General features: G+C 43.1%; 1 protein-coding gene across 5 annotated transcripts in view; it reads left to right on the top strand.

Annotated features, from left to right (window-relative positions):
* SNX30 (sorting nexin family member 30) overlaps positions 1 to 19501 on the top strand; it is a 118802-nt gene that overhangs the window by 34429 nt on the left and 64872 nt on the right. Inside the window, exon 1 of one of the 5 annotated variants that reach the window (XM_058694502.1) lies at positions 7379 to 7522. The exons of the other annotated variants lie outside the window; for them this stretch is intronic. Within the exon in view, the coding sequence (XP_058550485.1) occupies positions 7520 to 7522 (3 nt within the window). The 5' untranslated portion in view covers positions 7379 to 7519. Of the gene's footprint in view, positions 1 to 7378; positions 7523 to 19501 lie in introns of those variants that run through there. 5 annotated transcript variants of the gene reach the window in all.

Genomic DNA, 19501 nt, shown 5'->3' with positions numbered 1-19501 from the left:
GGGAGGAATCCACCCAGGGAGGCAGCTCCCACGTGGGTAGGAATGTCAGGTACCTGGTGACCTTGGTCTGAGTCTTTGCTGAACAGTCATTTTGACAGGACTTGACCTAAGGTTGGGCTCCGAGGATTTAAGGGCAGCACGCAGGGCTGTTGAACTTGGGTTTCCTTGATTTTGCTAGAACTGCAGCAGTTTCTAATCCTCTGTAATTTACGTGTGTTTGAAACATGACACCCTGCCCCCTACCCCCGGCGCCCCCTAGTGTGGCCAGACTGATTTTTCTGCCTAGGAAACATTCCTCAGAGTATCTCCCTGGCCATCCGACCTTAGCGTTGGCTTCTCATCTGTCCTTTCCTTTCCATGGGCATCTACACCTGGTTCAAGTACCATTCGGAAGGGCGAGTGTGTCTGGACAATTACAGCAGCTCCTGAACTGATTCCTCCCTGATCTCCTCTTTCTTTCCCTTCTTAATCCTTGTGCTTTTTCCAAGGTCTTTTTTGTAAAACTTAACGTTCGATTGCCACGTTTCTGCTTAAACGCTTAGCCATTGCCTACGGGGTGTACCTCAAATTCTTAAGCATGGTATTTAAGATCCCTCAGAGTCTGGAGCCAATCTGCCTTCCAGGTCCTGTTTCCTACCTGCGGCTCCCCCTGGATGGCTCATGACCACATCCTGTCCACGATGATGTTCCCCAGCTGTGTCTTTGCACCTCACCCCGTGGCAAGTTCCATGCCAGAACGCCTTTCTCTTCCATTAAGTGGCTCTTCACTGTTTATACAGACATGTTCAAGCCTCTCCAGACAGCCTAGCCACCCAGACAGGGTGGTCTTGCCATTTTCCAGCAAACACTGGTGAATTTAAGCGGTTTTCTTGCAGCCACATAGCTATTAGGAGAGCTGGAGGGTTTTTTTGTTTGTTTGTTTGTTTGTTTTTAACATGTTTGTTTATTTTTGAGAGAGAGAGAGAGAGAGAGAGAGTGCAAACTGGGGAGGGGCAGAGAGAGGGAGACAGGATCAGCAGCAGGCTCCAGGCTGACAGTAGCGAGCCTGATGTGGGGCTCAAACTCACGAACCATGAGCTCATGACCTGAGCCGAAGTCGCTCAACTGACTGAACCACCCAGGTGCCCCAGGAGAGCTGGAGTTTTAAGCCAAGACTCCCACCATCCTACGAAGCCCAGGCGGACTGTCCTCTCTGAAGCCTTCCTCAGCAGGCAGAGTTAACGTCGCTTTCCCGAAGACTGGAGCACGGTGGGGTTTCTCCGTAGTTCTGCATTGATCACATTATATCCCATTGTTGTTTGTCTTGGGCCTGTGCCGCACCCCATGCTCCGCCCTAACACTCAATTCCTTAAGTAAATCCCTTCCCAACTTGCTTTCCCCTGCCTCTAGGTAGTACCTGGCTCTTAGCGAGAACTCTGTGTTTATTTGGACAGATACATGAATGAATAGACTTTTCTTTCTATATCCTCTAATTCGTGGTGGAGTACAGTGCCGTGGTAATTAGGCTACTTGAATCCCCCATGTGTTGGAAAACATCTCTCTTTTGGTCTATAGAATAAAGAGAAAGTGATCTTTATTTTGCCCCATTCTGTCTGCTATCTCGTAGAGACCATCAAGTTTTTTTGTTTTTTTGTTTTTTGTTTTTTGTTTGTTTTTTTTTTACTATTTGAAGAAGGATGCTTAAAGCATTTAATTATGTGTAAAAGAGGAATATGATCTTTAGCTAAGTTTTGTCAGACAACAGCTATACCTAAGGAGTGGCTTTGAAGAAAGTGTGCTCTCCTTTAATCTATCAGCACCCCTCCCTTCCCTGCCCAGCAACCTTAGCTAAAAAAATAGCAATCTTCACTTCGGACAGTTGACGTTCTTCCCTAGCATGTGTGAAGAGTAAAGAAAGACGTCTTGAGAAATCATTGCTGTTTATTGATCTCTTGCATATTGGCTTCAGGACAGGCCTCCCTGCCTCTCTGTGTAGATGGATATCCCACAGCCATTGCCACGCTGCCACATGGGAACCACCCACATCCGACGTTTTGTCCTCGTTGTAGGCTCATAAGGCTCATAAGGTCGTGAGATGTTTTTCCTCATTCTTTCCTTGACTTTTTTCCTTCGTCTGTTTCTGTCCCCCTGCTGCTACCTGGAGGGCTTATTTCTGCCTCTGAGCTGGGAACACCCACGTAAGAGGGCCAGTTGACCTTGTTAAAGCCCTCTTCTTGGATGCCCCTCTTTCCTGTCATTTTTCTGCTTTCCTTGTGTGGTTACTTAGTTGCAAAACTCTTTTGAGCTGTTTTGGTTTAGGATGTTCTATTCCTGCTTTTTCTTTTACTGTTGAGACTGTGATCAGACTCTCAGTTATTGAGTGCCTTTTTCTATGCCAGTGAATCAATTAACCTTGGGAATTAAAAGAAATCCCTCACATCCGGTGTGAGTCACGTCAGCAGGAATGTGGGAATTAGATCTGGAGCAGCCAGGTGGATCTCAAGCCTGGAAATGCATTTGCACTTTGGGGTAAGGGCCGGACACACTTAAGCCTTCTCAAAGGGATGCTGTGGGGAAACCTTGTCTCAGGCTTTGAAGAGTTCCACAGAAAAAGTTTTTAGCTCCTTTGTGGTAAAGTGCAGATTCCTGAATCAAAACGACAGTGCTGAATGTCACAAAAGTCGTATTGAGAGAATACTATGTATGCATCCTGTACAAGGAGAAAAACAATGACGTGAAAACTTTTTTGGGGGGGGGCGCCTGGGCAGCTCAGTCTGTTAAGTGTCTGACCTCGGCTTAGGTCACGATCTCACAGCTCGTGAGTTCGAGCCCTGCGTCAGGCTTGGTGCGGACAGCTCAGAGCCTGGAGCCTGCTTTGGATTCTGTGTCTCTCTCTCTCTCTCTGCCCCTCCCCTGCTCACATTCTGTGTCTCTCTCAAGTATAAATAAACATCTTTTTTAAAAAACATTTTTTCAGCAAGCGTGACCTATTTGAATATAGTCACATAGTTCTTTCTAATTTAACAAATTCTCGTCTCAGATTAGTTTTAGGTTTGGGTTGAGGGTTTAAGAATATCTCCACCCCCAAAAGTAGGGTATATGGGTCACAAATCATGGCATGTGAGGGTACTTTACAAGATGGCAGTTTGAAGTTGGGGAGCTCATGGAAGTTGAAATGTACTTCTGTTTCCTCTTTTTAATTTAAGGAGTTTAGAATCCACAGTGCTTATTATTTCCCCGTGGGTATTTTGGGGACTCTAAAAATGGTAGGTTCTCTCTGAAGGAGGATTCAGATTCCCATGTGCACACACAGAAATTTGCACATAAATTTTTGGCCTGCAGTGCTTATGAATTCCTGAGAAAGAGTCCCTGTTAGAGAGGAATGGTATACTTGAAGTAATTTTTGAGGCAAGGACACTTTTAGTTTTACTAAATGTGCAAGGCTTTTTTTTTTTTCTTTAAAGATTTTATTTTTTAAGTCCTCTCTACACCCAACATGGGGCTGGAACACACAACCCCGAGCTCAAGAATCACATGCCTCACTGGCTGAGCCAGCCAGGAGCCCCAGTGTGCTAGGCTTTTTAAGCATAGCCGAGGGGTGCGGGTGGTAAGCATGGACTCCACAGTAGCCCCCTGGCACTTGCTATTGGTAGTTGAGTCCTGCCTTGTTCCGCTTCTCACTTGAAAGGTTGTTGCCTTTGAAAATGTTTGGTCTGGAAAGACGGTTAATCAGCAAGTATTTGGCCACCTAGTACATATTCAGCTATGTATAGTATATTGTTTCCTCCAAGTCCTTGTTCTGAAAACCAAAAATGCCCCTTCTTTAAATCTTAACTTGTTCCATCGAATACGGAGCGCATCCGGATGTGTAGTACTGTGTCACATGGTAGCACGAAAATGTGAAAATCAGAACCAGGTTTTTGTTTTTGTTTTTAAAGATTTTATTCTTACGTAATCTGTACACCCAGCATGGGGCTTGAACCCACAACTCTGCTGACTGAGCCAGCCAGGTGCCCCTAGACCCAGGTTTTGTAAGATGAATGAATGGTACAGTTAAGAGATATTCGCGAAGGATGGGAAAGAACCAACATTTATGGAGGGGTTCTTCTAGGCACGTTACGGTTTTTCTTTAATATGTACACCCTCCATGTCTAGATGGAGACATGGGGGCTCAGAGAGATTGGGTGCCTTACCCCAGGCCTGGCGAGGAGCAAAGCCAGAATGCAAGCCCGGTCATTTGAACTCTAAGCCCAGATCTTCCTTCTTTGCTTCTTTTGTTACAGATCAAAGTGGAAGGAGTGGGTTTGGGTAGGAAGAACGTATAAAGGAGGACCTTACACAGTATCACAGCAGATTAACTTCCTGATCTTTATGAAATGTCACTTATCCTCTGTTGATTAGCGATCATAATGTAAGTTTTTCTCAATTGATCTTTTTTCTGCTTGTCTACATCAGTACTCACCTTCTTACATAAGATACAAGGAGGAAGCATCTAGGTTGTGTAGCACGACCCTAGAATAGAGACCAAAGACCTGGATTCCTGGCATTTCCACTTACCTGACCTCATGCATGCCACTTCTAAGGCTTTTCTTATATCTGACTCAGACAACTTGGATGGTCTCTGAGGGGTTCTATGCCCCAGACCCTTGTGTAATTTGGTGCAGAAACGTCAGTGGGGGAATGTCTTTACCTAGCTTTTAATTGATAGAGTAGGTCAAGATGGGCAAAAAAGAGCAGGTTTTTAGGGAGAGTCACATTTTCTTTGAATATGTGCTTTTGGGGGAGATTTAATCCACATTTTGATTTTATTTATTTATTAATTATTATTATTATTATTATTATTATTATTATTATTTTAAGGAGGCTTCATGCCCAACGTGGAACCCAACACAGGGCTTGAACTCACCACCCTGATATCAAGACCTGAGCCAAGATCAAGAGTCAGACACTTAACTGACTGAGCCACCCAGTCAGTTTAACCCACACTTTTAGAAAGCTGCCTTCCTGGGTTTTTGAGTCCTCCAGATGGCCTGCACATACCTGGCTAGCAATAGAGGCAAAATCTTTGTGTTATGAGTCATAGTAACCATTCAGTTAGGGACAGACTTTTGAAAATACCTCTCCTCCTTCAAGGGTTGTGATTTCTCAGCTTGGTCTCCCACAGCTTTGTTTTGCCTGTGGGCAAATTCACTGTTCTCCTTCTCACGTTGCCCCAACATCCTTTGTCCCCCTCCTTTGTTTTGCATTAGGACTCATATTGCCTTGCACCTGTAGAGGTTCTCATGCCCCTTCGCCCAGCTGGATTGAGTCCTCGAAACACTTTTAAAGTGTTTGGTGGCCCTTTTGTTTTTGTGTGGTAGCTCTGCATCAGCACTTGAGCTAATGTGTGTTAGGTGTTCAATATGTGGTTGAAACGGAGTTTCCTCCTTAGAAGGAATGAAAAAGGGTCATGTTTAAATTCATCTGAGGATGGGAGAAAAACCCTTGCTCCTAAGAATCACAAGAATGTCTGGAGAAGTGGTTGTTAGTCTGGAGATTTTTAGAAAAAGCATTGGAATCTTAGCCAAAGAATGTAGACTTGTGCTCCTTCATTTGGGCTTCACTGTGTTCTGGTTGGAGGCCTTCTTTTGCATCAAGCCAGTCGGTGGATTTTACTTGAAGGGCAGGTTTTCTGATAGAAAATCTAGGGAAATATTTTCAGTTTCTAAACAGCTTTATTAATCTACAAATAAAGCTTTGAAACAGGTGATTTCTTTTTCTTTCTTTCTTTCTTTCTTTCTTTCTTTCTTTCTTTCTTTCTTTCTTTCTTTCTTTCTTTCTTTCTTTCTTTCTTTTTCTTCCTCCCTCCCTTCCTTCCTTCTTTTCTTCCTTCCTTCCTACCTTTCTTTTTTTTTTTTTTTTTTATAAATTTTTTTTTTTAACGTTTATTTATTTTTGAGACAGAGCATGAACGGGGGAGGGTCAGAGAGAGGGAGACACAGAATCTGAAACAGGCTCCAGGCTCTGAGTGGTCAGCACAGAGCCCGACGCGGGGCTCGAACTCACGGACTGTGAGATCATGACCTGAGCCGAAGTCGGCCGCTTAACTGACTGAGCCACCCAGGCGCCCCTCTTCCTACCTTTCAAGAGTGCACACATTCGAGCAGGGGAGGGGCAGAGGGAGAGGGGAGAGAATCCCAAGCAGGCTCCATACCCAGTGCTGAGCCTGGCATGGGGCTTGATCTCAAGACCGTGAGATCATAATGTGAGCAGAAATCAAGAGTCCCATGCTTAACTGACTGAGCCACCCTGGCACCCTGAAACAGGTAGTTTCTTAACCCATGTCTAAAGAAGAGTCTTTACCTCATAAGAAATGGTCCAGGGGCGTCTGGATGGCTCCGTTGGTTGAGCATCCGACTTTTTTTTTTTTAATGTTTATTTATTTTTGAGAGAGAGAGAGAGACAGACAGAGACAGAGTGCAAGCAGGGGAGGGTCAGAGAGAGACACACACAGAATTCGAAGCAGGCTCCAGGCTCTAAGCTATCAGTATAAGAGCCTGATGTGGGGTGTGAACCCACGAGCCATGAGATCATGACCTGAGCCAAAGTCAGATGCTTAACCAACTGAGCCACCCAGGCACCCCTGACTCTTGGTCTCAGCTCAGGTCATGATCCCAGGGTTGTGGGATTGAAGCCTGAGTCAGGCTCTGAGAGCCTGCTTAAGATTCTCTCTCTCTCTCTGCCACTCTGTCCTTCCCCCCTTCTCTAAAATAAAAGAAGAAAAGGAAGGAAGGAAAGAAGGAAGGGAGGAAGGGAGGAAGGAAGGAAAGGAAGGAAAGGAAAGAAAAGAAGAAAAAGAAATTGTCAAGAATCCAAAGCTAGAAAATGTAAGATGTTCAGGGAAGATGCCAACCTAGAAACTGCAGACTTGTGGGCCTTGGGAACTTGGAGATACATGTGCAAGCAACCTTGAGGTTTTGGAGAATATTTGTGATAGGATTCTAGGGCAGAGAGTAGGAAGGAAGGAGGACTGAGCTTCCTGCTAATAAGCAAGTAGGGTCCTGGAACTTAGGAAATAGAGTTAAGATGTATTTGAATAACTCTACGAGAAAAAAAAAGATATGTTTCTACATCTTAAAGTTTCATATTGTTCATCTCACTATTCCATATCTAGATTTTAAAAAATTATATAGGAATTTGTATAATTATATGTATTAGTCAGCCTTGCTGTGGTAGTAACTCCAAAAATTCAAAGGTTTGGAGCAAACATTATTAATTTCTAGGTTACCGTATGTGTCGGTGGCTATGAGTCAGTCACTGTGGCTCTTGTCCACAAGTATTCCATTCTGAAGGAGCAGCCCCAGTTGGGTCATGCCAGTTTCAGGGCAGAGGAGAGAGAACAAGAGAGCTGGTGGAAACCTGCAGCGGCTCTAATAGTGTCTGCTCCCATCCGGTATGTGTGTCACATTTGCTCATGTGCCATTGGTCAGAGCAAGTCACATAGCCATACCAGAAGGCAGTGGGGTGGAGATGTGCCCTCCCTGTGGGCAGTCACCTGGCGATGGTAAGAATGTATAGTCCTTTTTTTTTTTTTTTTTAATTTTTTAAATGTTTTTATTTAGAGACAGAGAGAGACAGAGTAGGAGCAGGGGAGGGGCAGAGAGAGAGGGGGACACACAGAATCCAAAGCAGGCTCCAGGCTCTGAGCACAGAGCCTGATGCGGGGCTCGAACTCACGGACTATGAGATCATGACCTGAGCAGAAGTCGGACGCTTAACCGACTGAGCCACCCAGACGCCCCGTATAGTCCTCTTAAAGGAAGGAAGTTAATAACTGCAAATGATAATGCCATCTACCATATAGTTCATGTCCTCTCCTTTGTCCCTGAACACTGTTTAGTTCAGTACTTTATAGCAATTCAGATTGATCATTTTAAAATGTTTTAAATACATTTTCTCTCTGTTACGGTTGTTAAAATTTCATATAATTTTGGGGGAAACTGACCTCTTGCCACGGAGTGATATGATGGATCACTGCATGTTTTTAAGTATTCTTTAAAAAAAATTTTTTTTTAACGTTTATTTGTTATTGAGAGACAGAGAGACACAGAGCGTGAGCAGGGGAGGGGTAGAGAGAGGGGGAGACATAGAATCTGAAGTAGGCTCCAGGCTCTGAGCTGTCAGCACAGAGCCCGACACGGGGCTCGAACTGACAAACTGCGAGATCATAACCTGAGCCGAAGTCGGTCGCTTAACCAACTGAGCTTAAGTATTCTTTTTAAATACTTCAGTACATGGAGCTCTAGTGTATGTGCATCATTGCATTAGCTGGAGTCTCCAGAACAATTTGAATAATGGGGTGATATTAGGTATCAGAATCTTGTTTCTGAATTTAGTAGACAGGCCTTTAATGTTTCATATTGTTTGTTGCTTTCCAAATATTATTGAGATCTGATTCATGTACCCTAAAATCACCATCTTAAAGTATACAGTTGAGTGGTTTTTAGTGTATTCACAGCATTGTGCACACATCATTACTGTCTAATTCCAGAATATTTTTGTGACCCTCAAAAGAAGTCCTATACTCATCAAACATCCGATTCCCTGTTCTCCCTTCCCTCAAGCCCCTGGCAACCAAAAATCTGTTTTCTATCTCTAAGGATTTGTCTGTTTTGGACATTTCCCATGAGTGGAATGATATGTGTGGTCTTTGATGTCTGGCTTCTTTCACAGAATGTTTTCCAGGTTCATTGTTGATGTTTTCTGATATAAACTCTTAAAAATATGTAGGAGCTTTATTTATTTATTTTTTGTTTCTCCCCTACCCCTCTGCATTCTCTTTAAAAGTCTCATCATATCCAGCCTGGTTCCTGGAAAAATCTGTCATGGAACCAGTATTGTTTTTGTTTCTTAAACAAATTTTATGTATGTGTTTTAAAAATTCCAGTATAATTAGGGGTGTCTGGGTGGCTCAGTCGGTTGAGTGCCGGCTTCAGCTCCGGTCATGATCTCGCGGTTCATGGGTTCGAGCTTTGCATCAGGCTCTGGGCTGACAGCTCAGAGCCTGGAGCCTGCTTCAGATTCTGTGTCTCCCTCTCTCTGCCCCTCCGCCGCTCATGCTCTGTCTATCTCTCTCAAAAATAAATAAACACTAAATTTTTTTTTAATTCCAGTATAATTAACATACAGTATTATATTAGCTTCAGGCATATAATATAATGATCCAACAATTCCATACATTACTCAGTGCTCGTCATGATAAGAGTACTCTCAATCCCTTCACCTGTTTCACCCATCCCTCTTTCACCTCCTCTCTGGCAACCACCAGTTTTTTCTCTGTATTTAAGAGTCTGGTTTTTGTTTCCCTTTTTTTTCTTTTTTTTCTTTCTTAAATTCCACATATGAGTGAAATCATATGCTATTTGTCTTTTTCTGACTGACTTATTTCACTTAGCATTGTACCCTCTAGATCCATCCATGTAGTTTCAAATGGCAAGATTTCATTATTTTTTATGGCTGATATTCCATTATATAGATATATATAGATATATATATACATATATATATAGATATATATATAGATATATATCCATTATATATATATAGTTATATATATATCCATTATATATATATAGATATATATATCCATTATATATATATATAGATATAGATATATATATATATCCATTATATATCTATATATAGATATATATCTATATATATATACCTCATCTTTTTTTTTTTTTAATATTTATTTTGGGAGAGAGAGCGAGAGAGCGCACAGGCAGGGGAAGGGCAGAGAGATAGGGAGAGAGGTAATCCTAAGCAGGCTCTGCACTTAGCAGGTGGAGCCTGACGCCAGGCTCAATCCCATGACAGCGAGATCATGACCTGAGCTGATATCAACAGTCATATGCTTAACCCTCGGAGCCATGCAAGTGCCCCTACACCACATCTTCTTTATCTTTTCATCTGTGGGTAGACTTGGGTTGCTTCCATATCTTGGCTGTTGTAAATAATGCTGCTATAAACAGTAGGGTGCAAATATCTTTTAAAATTTAGTGTTTTCATATTTCTTTGGTAAATACCTAGTAGTAGAATTACTGGGTCATATGGTAATTCTTTTTTTAATTTTCTGAGGACCCTCCCTACTGGTTTCCACAGTGGCTGCACCAGTTTGCATTCCCATTAAGAATGCAACAGTTCCTTTTTCTCCACATCCTCCCAACGCTTGTTGTTTCCTGTGTTCTTGAGTTTAGCCATTCTGTCAGGTGTGAAGTGATTATCTCATTATGGTTTTGTTTGCATTTCCGCAATGATGAGTGACATTGAACATCTTTTCATGTGTCTGTTGGCCAAACAGAGATTACGTCAAAGAGATTACTGCCAATGTTTTTCTTCTAGGAATTTTATGGTTTTAGGTCTCACATTAATCCATCTTGAGTTTATTTTTTGTGTATGGTGTAAGAAAATGGTCCAGTTTTGTTCTTTTGTATGTAGCTGTCCAGTTTTTCCAACACCGTTTGTTGAAGAAGCTGTCTTTTTTCCATTGTGTGTTCTTGACTCCTTTGTCGTAGATTAATTGACCATATAATTATGGGTTTATTTCTGGACTGTAGATTTTGATCCATTGATGTGTCTGTTTTTGTGCCGCTACCATACCATTTTGATTACTATGGCTTTGTTGTACAACCTCAAATCTGGGATTGTGATACCTCCAGCTTTGTTCTTCTTCAAGATCGCTTGGGCTATTTGGAGTCTTTGTGGTTCCATACAAATTTTAGGCTTATTTGTTCTAGTTCTGTGAGAAATGCTATTGTTATTTTGATAGAGATTGTATTAAGTATATAGGTTGTTTGGGTGGTATGGACATTTTGACAGTATTTGTTCTCCCAGTCCATGAACATGGAATATTTTTTATGTGTGTCATCTTCAGTTTCTTTCATCAATGTTTTATGGTTTTCAGATTATAAGTCTTTTACCTCCTTCGTTAAGTTTATTCCTAGGTATTTTATTATTTTTGATGCAATTGTAAATGGTATTATTTCCTTAATTTCTCTTTCCTGCTTCTTCATTAGTGTACAGAAATTCAACTGCAAAGAAGTTTCACTTGTTTGCTTTTACTTTGAGCTTGTTTGCTTTACGTTTGAACTTTACTTTTATTTCTTAATTTTACTTTGAGATTTTATTGGAATGGCTGATACCAATTCATTACCGATGAGTGATACCAATAAGGACATGATTATATTCAACAATGATTATGTGATCAGTTAATATAATAAATTACATTAATAGATTTCCTAATGTTAAATTACTCTTGATTTCCTAGAATATATTTGACTTGATCCTGATGTATTCTTCTTCTTTTTTAAAAAAATTTTTGTATGTGCATATGCTTGTTTTAATTGAGTTTTATTTATTTTAGTTTATTTTAAAAAACATTTATTTATTTTGAGAGAGATTGAGAGCATGCGAGCAAGGGAGAGGTAGAGAGAGAGGGAGAGAGAGAATCCCAAGCAGACTCCATTCGCGGCACAGAGCCCAACATGAGGCTCTATCTCATGAATGTGAGATCATGACCTGAACCAAAATCAAGAGTCAGATGCTTAACCAGCTGAGCCACCGAGGCGCCCTGATATATTCTTCTTTTTAAAAATTCTTTTTTTTAAAAAATGTTTATTTATTTTTGAGAGAGCACGAGGGGAAAGGGACAAAGAGAGAGAGAGGAACAGAGGATATAAAGCAGGCTCTGCACTGACAGCAGTGAGCCTGACACGGGGCTCAAACTCACAAGCTATGAGATCATGACCCAAGCCGAAGTTAGATACTCTACCGACTGAGCCACCCAGGTGCCCCTAAAAATTCTTTTACTATACCACTTGCTGTTACTTTATTGACAGTGTTTACACTTCTATCTAATTTCCTTTTCTGTACTAGTGTTTTGATATCAGATATAGTTAATCCTTATAAAATGATTTAAAAGGTTTATTATTTATTTAAAAAATTTTAAAGTTATTTATTTATTGTTATTTAAAAAAAAATTTTTTTTAACGTTTATTTATTTTTGAGACAGAGAGAGACAAAGAATGAACGGGGGAGGGGCAGAGAGAGAGGGTGACACAGAATCGGAAGCAGGCTCCAGGCTCTGAGCCATCAGCCCAGAGCCCGACGCGGGGCTCGAACTCACGGACCGCGAGATCGTGACCTGAGCCGAAGTCGGACGCTCAACCGACTGAGCCACCCAGGCGCCCCTAAAGTTATTTATTTTTAATTTTATTAATGTTTACTTATTTCAGAAGTGGGAAGGGGTACAGGGAGGGAGACACAGAATCCAAAGCAGGCTCCAGGCTCTGAGCTGTCAGCACAGAGCCTGACGCGGGGCTCGAACCCACAAACTGTGAGATGATGACCTGAGCTGAAGTCAGACGCTTAACCGACTGAGCCACCCAGGTGCCCCAATATTTATTTATTTTGAGAGAGAGGGAGAGAGCACGAGCAGGGGAGGGAAAGAGAGAGGGGGAAAGAGAGGATCCCAAGCAGGCTCCATGCTGACAGCATGCGGGGCTTGATTCCATGAGCTGTGATATCATGACCTGAGCCAAAATCAAGAGTTAGATGCTTTAAATGACTTAGCCACCCAGGCACCCCTCTCCATTTTTTAAAAGTATGTGTCTTAGAGTAATTGGATAAAACAACTTGCTCCTTGAGTTTCGGTGGAGCTGAGCTGTACAACCATGGGGCTTAGCTTACCTTTCAGTAAAAGTTCTGTGACAGCAGTTCTGTGGTTATTTAGATTTTCTACCTCAACTAAATTTCATTTTGGCCATGTATTTTCCTGCAAAGGTATCTATCTCATCTAGACTTGCAAGTTCATTGGCATAGTTTTTCACAGCATATCCTTGTAATTTATAATCATGCAAAGAGGTAATAGTTACTGCCTCTTCCTCTCCCTACCCCACCACTGTATATTGATCAGACTTCCTAAATTTTACTTGATCTAATTCATCTTTTAGAAGAAATATATTCTGGTTTGGCTTGCAATATTTACTATTTTCTGTTTTCAGTTTATACTTTAGCTTCTTTATTCCCTCTTCCAGTTTTGACTTTTGTTAGAGCCTAAAGTGTTCTATTTCATGAGGTAAATCATACATATTTATATTTATGTGCTCTTGAGGACTGGGCTACTTTCTTCATGTTTTGGTCTTCTTGGGTCTGAATGATGAGCGAAGATAAGCTGGATATATTTTTAGGTTTTCCTGTGTCTAATGAGGTAATGCAGGCCTGCCATTTGCCACCTATCAGAACAAGTGAATTAATGGATCCCCTCTCTTTCCCCATGATGCTAGAATTGTCTTCTCAGATCTTAGGTTATCAGTTGCCAGATCAGTTGAGTGATCTATCAGTGGGGAAGAGTCAGAAGGAAGAAAGCCAGGGTCCTGGATAGTCACTCAGGGAAACTTGGCCTCATTTCTCTCTGCATCTGGATCCAGCATAGCCTGGCTTCCTTCTGGTTTTGGGTTTTCTCCCCATCTCAGTGGAGCCCAGCTCCTTCAGTTTGCGGTCTCTGTGGTTGGTTGGATCTGCCCAGGGCAGCTGGCCAGCTGCCTTCATGTTCCTTTGGCTCTTGGCTTGCATTTGCATCTCTACCCTTCATGGTGAGGGGAAGCAGTGTGTGTGGGCAGACACCCTTTGCTGGTGGTCCTTACACGGTGTATCTGCCTGTGCTTGGCATCCCCTTGTCCACAGCAGCCAGATACTCTGGTGGTCCTCCTTTGCCCCGCTGTTGGCCCTCCCACTTGCCCATCCCCCCAGAAGTTTGCACTTTCAAATTAGAGTGTAGGTGAGGGCTTCAGGGCATTTTCTACCTCTTAGGAAACCTTGATAAATAACCTTGAGTGACTTCAGGGACATGGGTTAAAGATACCTCTTAGTTCTTTTCCTCACTTGTGTCCCAGTTATATCCCGCAGAAAACCTTTGGAGGTTTTAGCATTTGGATGGCATTCTTGCCTGGTTTCCAGTCTGGTCCAATTCTAGTCACTGCTTTTCTTTTTCTTTTTCTTCTTTTCCCCTCACTGCTCTTTCTCTTCCCTTCTGTAGCTTGTTAAGTGAGTATCTGGAGAATGGAAAGAGGGAGAGAACAGGGTGTGTCTGTGCTCAGCTCACAGAGTTTATCTAGGAGTCTAGTTTTATAATCTTTAAATGAGTGTGTAACATTCCTATTAATATAAACACGATCATTTCCTGGTTATTGAGCCTTTTGGGATTTTTCCAGGGTTCACTCCGTGTTCTTTGCTCTGCTATGAACATCCTTGAACAGAACATTTTTGAGAGTTTCCCTTTGATTGTATTCTCCAAAGTGGGCTTAAATTTAACTTTACGACAAAGTCAACAATCAGGAGTGTTCTGTTCAGTCTCTGTAGGACCTATTCATTCTTCAGGCATCTCCCGTGTGCATGGCAGGAGGCAGGTAAATAGAGACGAGTCAGGTACATTATGAGCACTCTCCCCTTCGGTGTGAGGACGCCTTACATCAAGCTCTCCTGAAACTAGATCATGTTGCCCACTTCCCTCTCATAGTATCAAAAAGAGAGCCTCGAGTGTTTAAGCAGGACTTTTTTTTTTTTCCAGTTTTTATTTTAGTTACCTGGTGCTCATCACAAGTGCTCTCCTTCATCCCCATCACCTATTTCACACACTCCCCACCCCCCCACCCCGCCTCTGGTAACCATCAGTTTGTTCTCTATAGTTAAGAGTCTCTTTCTTGGTTTGTCTCTGTCCTTCTCTCTTTTTTTTTCCCTAAGCATGACTTTCTGAAAATTAAATCCATATTGGCTCCTCATGTATACCACTTTCTTTTCATAAACCACGTGTATAATGTAATATAGAGTTTTGCCAGTGATTTATGTTAATTTAATCATCTGTCTTCTGCCTGGCTGGCCACAACAGTGGATCTGGTAACTGAAATTCTTTGAACCAGAGGGGTTTCTGTAGCAGCTCATGTACGTATTTCTCTTCCTAGGTAAAAAGGGGTAGAGGGGGAGAAGAAATTCACTTATAACTGAAACCTGCGTTAGGTGAGAATTAATATTTGGGAACAATGAGGTGTTTTCATTTATTTATATGTTGTAGTTTTCACAAGAGTTACTGTAGCTACAGTAAAATCATTAAGGAAAGTGTATTTAAGGCACCAGCGATGACTCCCCACACAGTTTTTATCTTCAGCAGCATTTGTTAAGTGTCTGTTGTGAGCCCAGCCCCATAGTCTCCAGGGGGATGCAAGAATACTTGCAGGCAAGTTGATTTGGCTTCTTTTGTTGTTTTTTGTTTTTTGTGTTTTAGTCTCTTACTAGTGTTGTAGCACCCACTGTGTTCCAGGCACTATTCCATCTGCTTCATGTACTAGCTAATTCAATCCCATTATACCCATTTTATAAACGAGGAGATTAGGGCATAGAGAGGTTAAGAAACTTGCCGGAGTCTACTCTGAACTGGGGTTCAGAACTGCCCAGTCATTGCCAGGCTCGGTGTCATTGTCATCTGACAGACCTTTATTGAGTCCCTTCTACTGGCAAGGGATTGAGTTGGATCATTTCTAAGACTCATTCATTTATCAGCTATATGTTGAGTGCCTACTATGTGCCAGAGGATAGAGGAGAAGAAAATATGACAAAGTCTCTCCTCTTGTCGGACCGTCAGTTAATACATAATAACTTTTCAGATGGTGAGTGTCTGTGGCTAAAATAAAGGCAGGGAAGGCTCTGGGAAGTGATAGAGGGGTGCAGGGGTATTTTTAGATTTTGTGGGCTGAGAAGGCGTCATTTGGGCAGGAACCTATTTTTTAAAAATTTTTTTCATGTTTATTTATTTTTGAGGGAGAGAGAGAGAGAGAGAGAACAAGTGGGAGAAAGGTAGAGAGAGAGGGAGACACAGAATTTGAAGCAGGCTCCAGGCTCTGAGCTGTCAGCACAGAGCCTGACACAGGGTTCGAACCCGTAGGCCATGGGACCACGACCCAAGCTGAAGTTGGACACTTAACCAACTGAGCCTGGCGCCCCTAGCAGGAACTATTTGAAGAGAAGAGCCAGCCACGTGGGAATGTGAGGGGAGAGGACTGGTCCAGGTACGGTGAGCAGCAAACATGGAAGCACTCGGGTCTAGGTGAGCCGAGACCTGTGCATCTGGAACGTGATGAAGCAGGGGAAGAACGTCAAGGATGAGGTCAGGGGGAATGGTGAGGTCACATTGGCCCTCATAGGTTATGGGAGGGAGGTTGGATTTGATTCTGAGTGTGAGTGGGTGTCTTTGAGAGTTTCGAGCAGGGGAGTGACATGCTCTGATTAACACTTCTCAAAGAGCTGCCTGGCTGCTGTATGGAAGCCTGACCCTAGGGCAGCAAAAATGAACCAGGAGCCTTTTGCGTTGAGCCAAGGATTCTGCCACTTCTCGCATTCCATGGTTCATGTTGGTCAGAAACGTGCTGCTGTCCCATAGCACCTGCTCGAGAACTTAGGTCTCTCACTGTTGCATGCCTGCTGCTAGAGTACTGGACTGTCCTCTCTTCCTAGATTTTCATATTTTTGTTAAAATATTTTTTCTGAGGCGCCTGGGTGGCTCAGTCGGTTGAGTGTCCGACTTCGGCTCAGGTCATGATCTCATAGTTCGTGGGTTCGAGCCCCGCATCGGGCTCTGTGCTGACAGCTCAGAGCCTGGAGCCTGCTTTGGATTCTGTGTCTCCCTCTTTCTCTGTTCCTCCCCTGCTCATGCTCTGTCTCTGTCTCTCCTTCAAAAATAAATAAAAACATTTAAAAAAATATAAAATATTTTTTCTAATGTTTATTTATTTTTGAGAGACAGAGTGTGAGCAGGATGGGGACAGAGAGAGGGAGACACAGAATCCGAAGCAGGCTCCAGGCTCCTAGTTATCATATCAGCACAGAGCCCAACATGGGGCTCGAACCCTCAGGGCGTGAGGTCATGACCTGAGCTGAAGTCTGAGGCCCAACCAACTGAGCCACCCAGGGCGCCCCTAGATTTTCATATTTTCTCTCCACATTTGCTTCTCATGGGGACCATATCTTGAGGGGGAGTCATTTGAGGGCGTAACTTGTATTAAGACCCTAAGGGAAGTGTTAGCTTTCCTTGACTGGCTTTGAAAACAGAAGCTTCATATTTACCCAGAAGGATTTATGGCCAGATGGTGGACATGAGGGATGTTGTTGGGTTGGAAAAAGCCACACAAAAGGCGTTCAGCTTGATAAGAACCTTGAACTCAGAACTAGAAACCTGCGTTCAGCTCTTAGCATAGCAATGACTAGCTTCATTTGGACACATGACCTAACCTTTTTGAGTTGCCTCCTTCTTGGTAGAGACAGTCTATCTGTCTTGCTAACCATCACAAGAATGACATGAGCTGTAATGAAATAAGAATGTGGACACAGGGCCGCCTGGGTGGCTCAGTTGGTTAAGCATCTGACTTCAGCTCAGGTCGTGATCTCCTGTTTGGTGAGTTCGAGCCCCACATCAGGCTCTGTGCTGACAGTGCAGAGCCTGCTTGGGATTCTCTCCCTCTCTCTCTGCCCCTCCCCTGCACTTGCGCATGTGTGCTCTCTCTCTCTCTCTCTGTATATGTGTGTGTGTGTGTGTGTGTATAAAGATTATATATATAGTCTTATATATATGTGTGTATATATATATATATATATATATATATATATATATATATAGTGTCCTTATATATAAAGAATGTGGAAACACTGTGTGCACATGTGCCATTGAAAGCTGAGCTGGGGGCTCCCGTTTTAGGAAATTATAGACATTTGTAGGTCGTCGACTATTCATATGTGCTTACATAATACTCCGTGAAACACCTGATAGTAAGGGTATGAGTGTTTCCCTGGTCACGTAGTCCTGGGAGGAAAAAATCTTCAGTGTGATAAGGTCTGTTTGACTGACTCTCCCTCCCCCACCCCCACCCCCACCAACTGACTTGAGAACAAGTTAACTTCCCGCTGTCTGGCCAAGACATCTCAGACCTTTGTGTGGGCTGCTTTTGGAAAGTTATTGGCAGAGGTCCCAGAGCAAAGGTCAGGGGAGTTGGCTTGGAGTCACTGGGACACCTGCAAACAGATGTGTACACACACACACACACACACACACACACACACACACACACACAGAGGTGAACAAGACACAGTCACAGTTGTTGGGGACTCACAGTGTTTGTAGATGTTACATATGTAAATAAATGATTAAAACTGAAAACTGCTGGGGCGCCTGGGTGGCTCAGTCGTTAAGCGTCCAATTCTTGATTCCGGCTTAGGTCGTGTCTCATGGTTCTTGACTTTGAGCCCCGCATCGGGCTCTGCGCTGACAGTGCAAACTTGCTTGGGATTCTCTCTTTCCCTCTCTCTCTGCCCCTGCTGTGTGCTCTTTCTCTTTCAAAATAAATAAAACAAACTTAAAAAAAACCCAAAACCCAGAAAACTGCTTCAGTGGTAGTATCTTCAAAGTACTGAGAAGGAGTAACTGATTTCTGCTAGGGGGTGGATCAATGGAGGATTCCAAGAGGAGGGTGCATTCGAACAGATTCAAGTGAGATACTTGGAGACCACTACGTAAAAAAGAGGGGTAGCTTTGCAAGCAAAGGTGAGGAGCACGAAACAGCACGGTGGGTTCCAGAACTGAAGTCGTGAGAAACAAGGCCGGTAAGATGTGTCCAGGCCAGATGGTGGAAACCTGCTGTCAGAGCCCATGTTGGCTTATCTGTCTAAAGAATTTGAGTTCTTTGTTTCTCTTGTGCAATGCTTAGCCATCGGCAGAGCCATTCTGAGGCCCAGTGTGCTAGTGTTGATGAAACGTAAGTCAGGGTGGGCCCCTGCAATGCCTGGTGCGGGCCGTGCCTGAGGTCAGTGTTTAAATATTTACTGAAATGATGGAGGCACGATGGTTATTATCGCGGAGCTCCAGAGAAGGTGTCTTCTCAGATCCCTAGACGCTGGGGTATGGCCGCTGCATGCCCTGTCTGTATGCTGACAGGGCAGTCAGATGAGCTGACGCTGCTGTAGCTGAGGTTCTACAGTCATGTCCACACCGAGGGCAGCTACTGTGGGGTTCGCCTTCCCAGCCGACAACTGGGCTGGGAGAAGTGGAGAGTGGGGTCTTCTGTGAATATGGAATTTTTTTAGCAATCACCAAAAATATTTTTGACATTGTGTAAACATGCATGTGATTAAATTATCGGCACTCTAGAAATGGAGACAAAGGAAGGTGCCTTATCTGTTTATTTTCCATCATCCATTGAGTTGGGTGACATTGCCCTTGACTCCAGACTCCGCCTTGTCACAGCCCTCTTTCCAGCTAGAGCCCATGGATGTGACTGCTAGGTTGACCTCTCATTTCCTCTGTGTCCTCTTATCTGGGGGCTAAGTCATATCCAACCTGCAGACAAGAAGAGAGAATTCAAGGGAAAGCATCTCCCCATCTCCAACTTGTGATCTGATGACCAACAGGACAACAGTGTTTCCAAGGTCTTTTCCATGGTGT

Source organism: Neofelis nebulosa, chromosome 12, assembly GCF_028018385.1.
Source record: "Neofelis nebulosa isolate mNeoNeb1 chromosome 12, mNeoNeb1.pri, whole genome shotgun sequence".
NCBI lineage: Eukaryota > Metazoa > Chordata > Mammalia > Carnivora > Felidae > Neofelis > Neofelis nebulosa.
The sequence above is the reverse complement of the archived record's forward strand: the minus strand, read 5'-3'. Positions and strand labels throughout refer to the sequence as shown.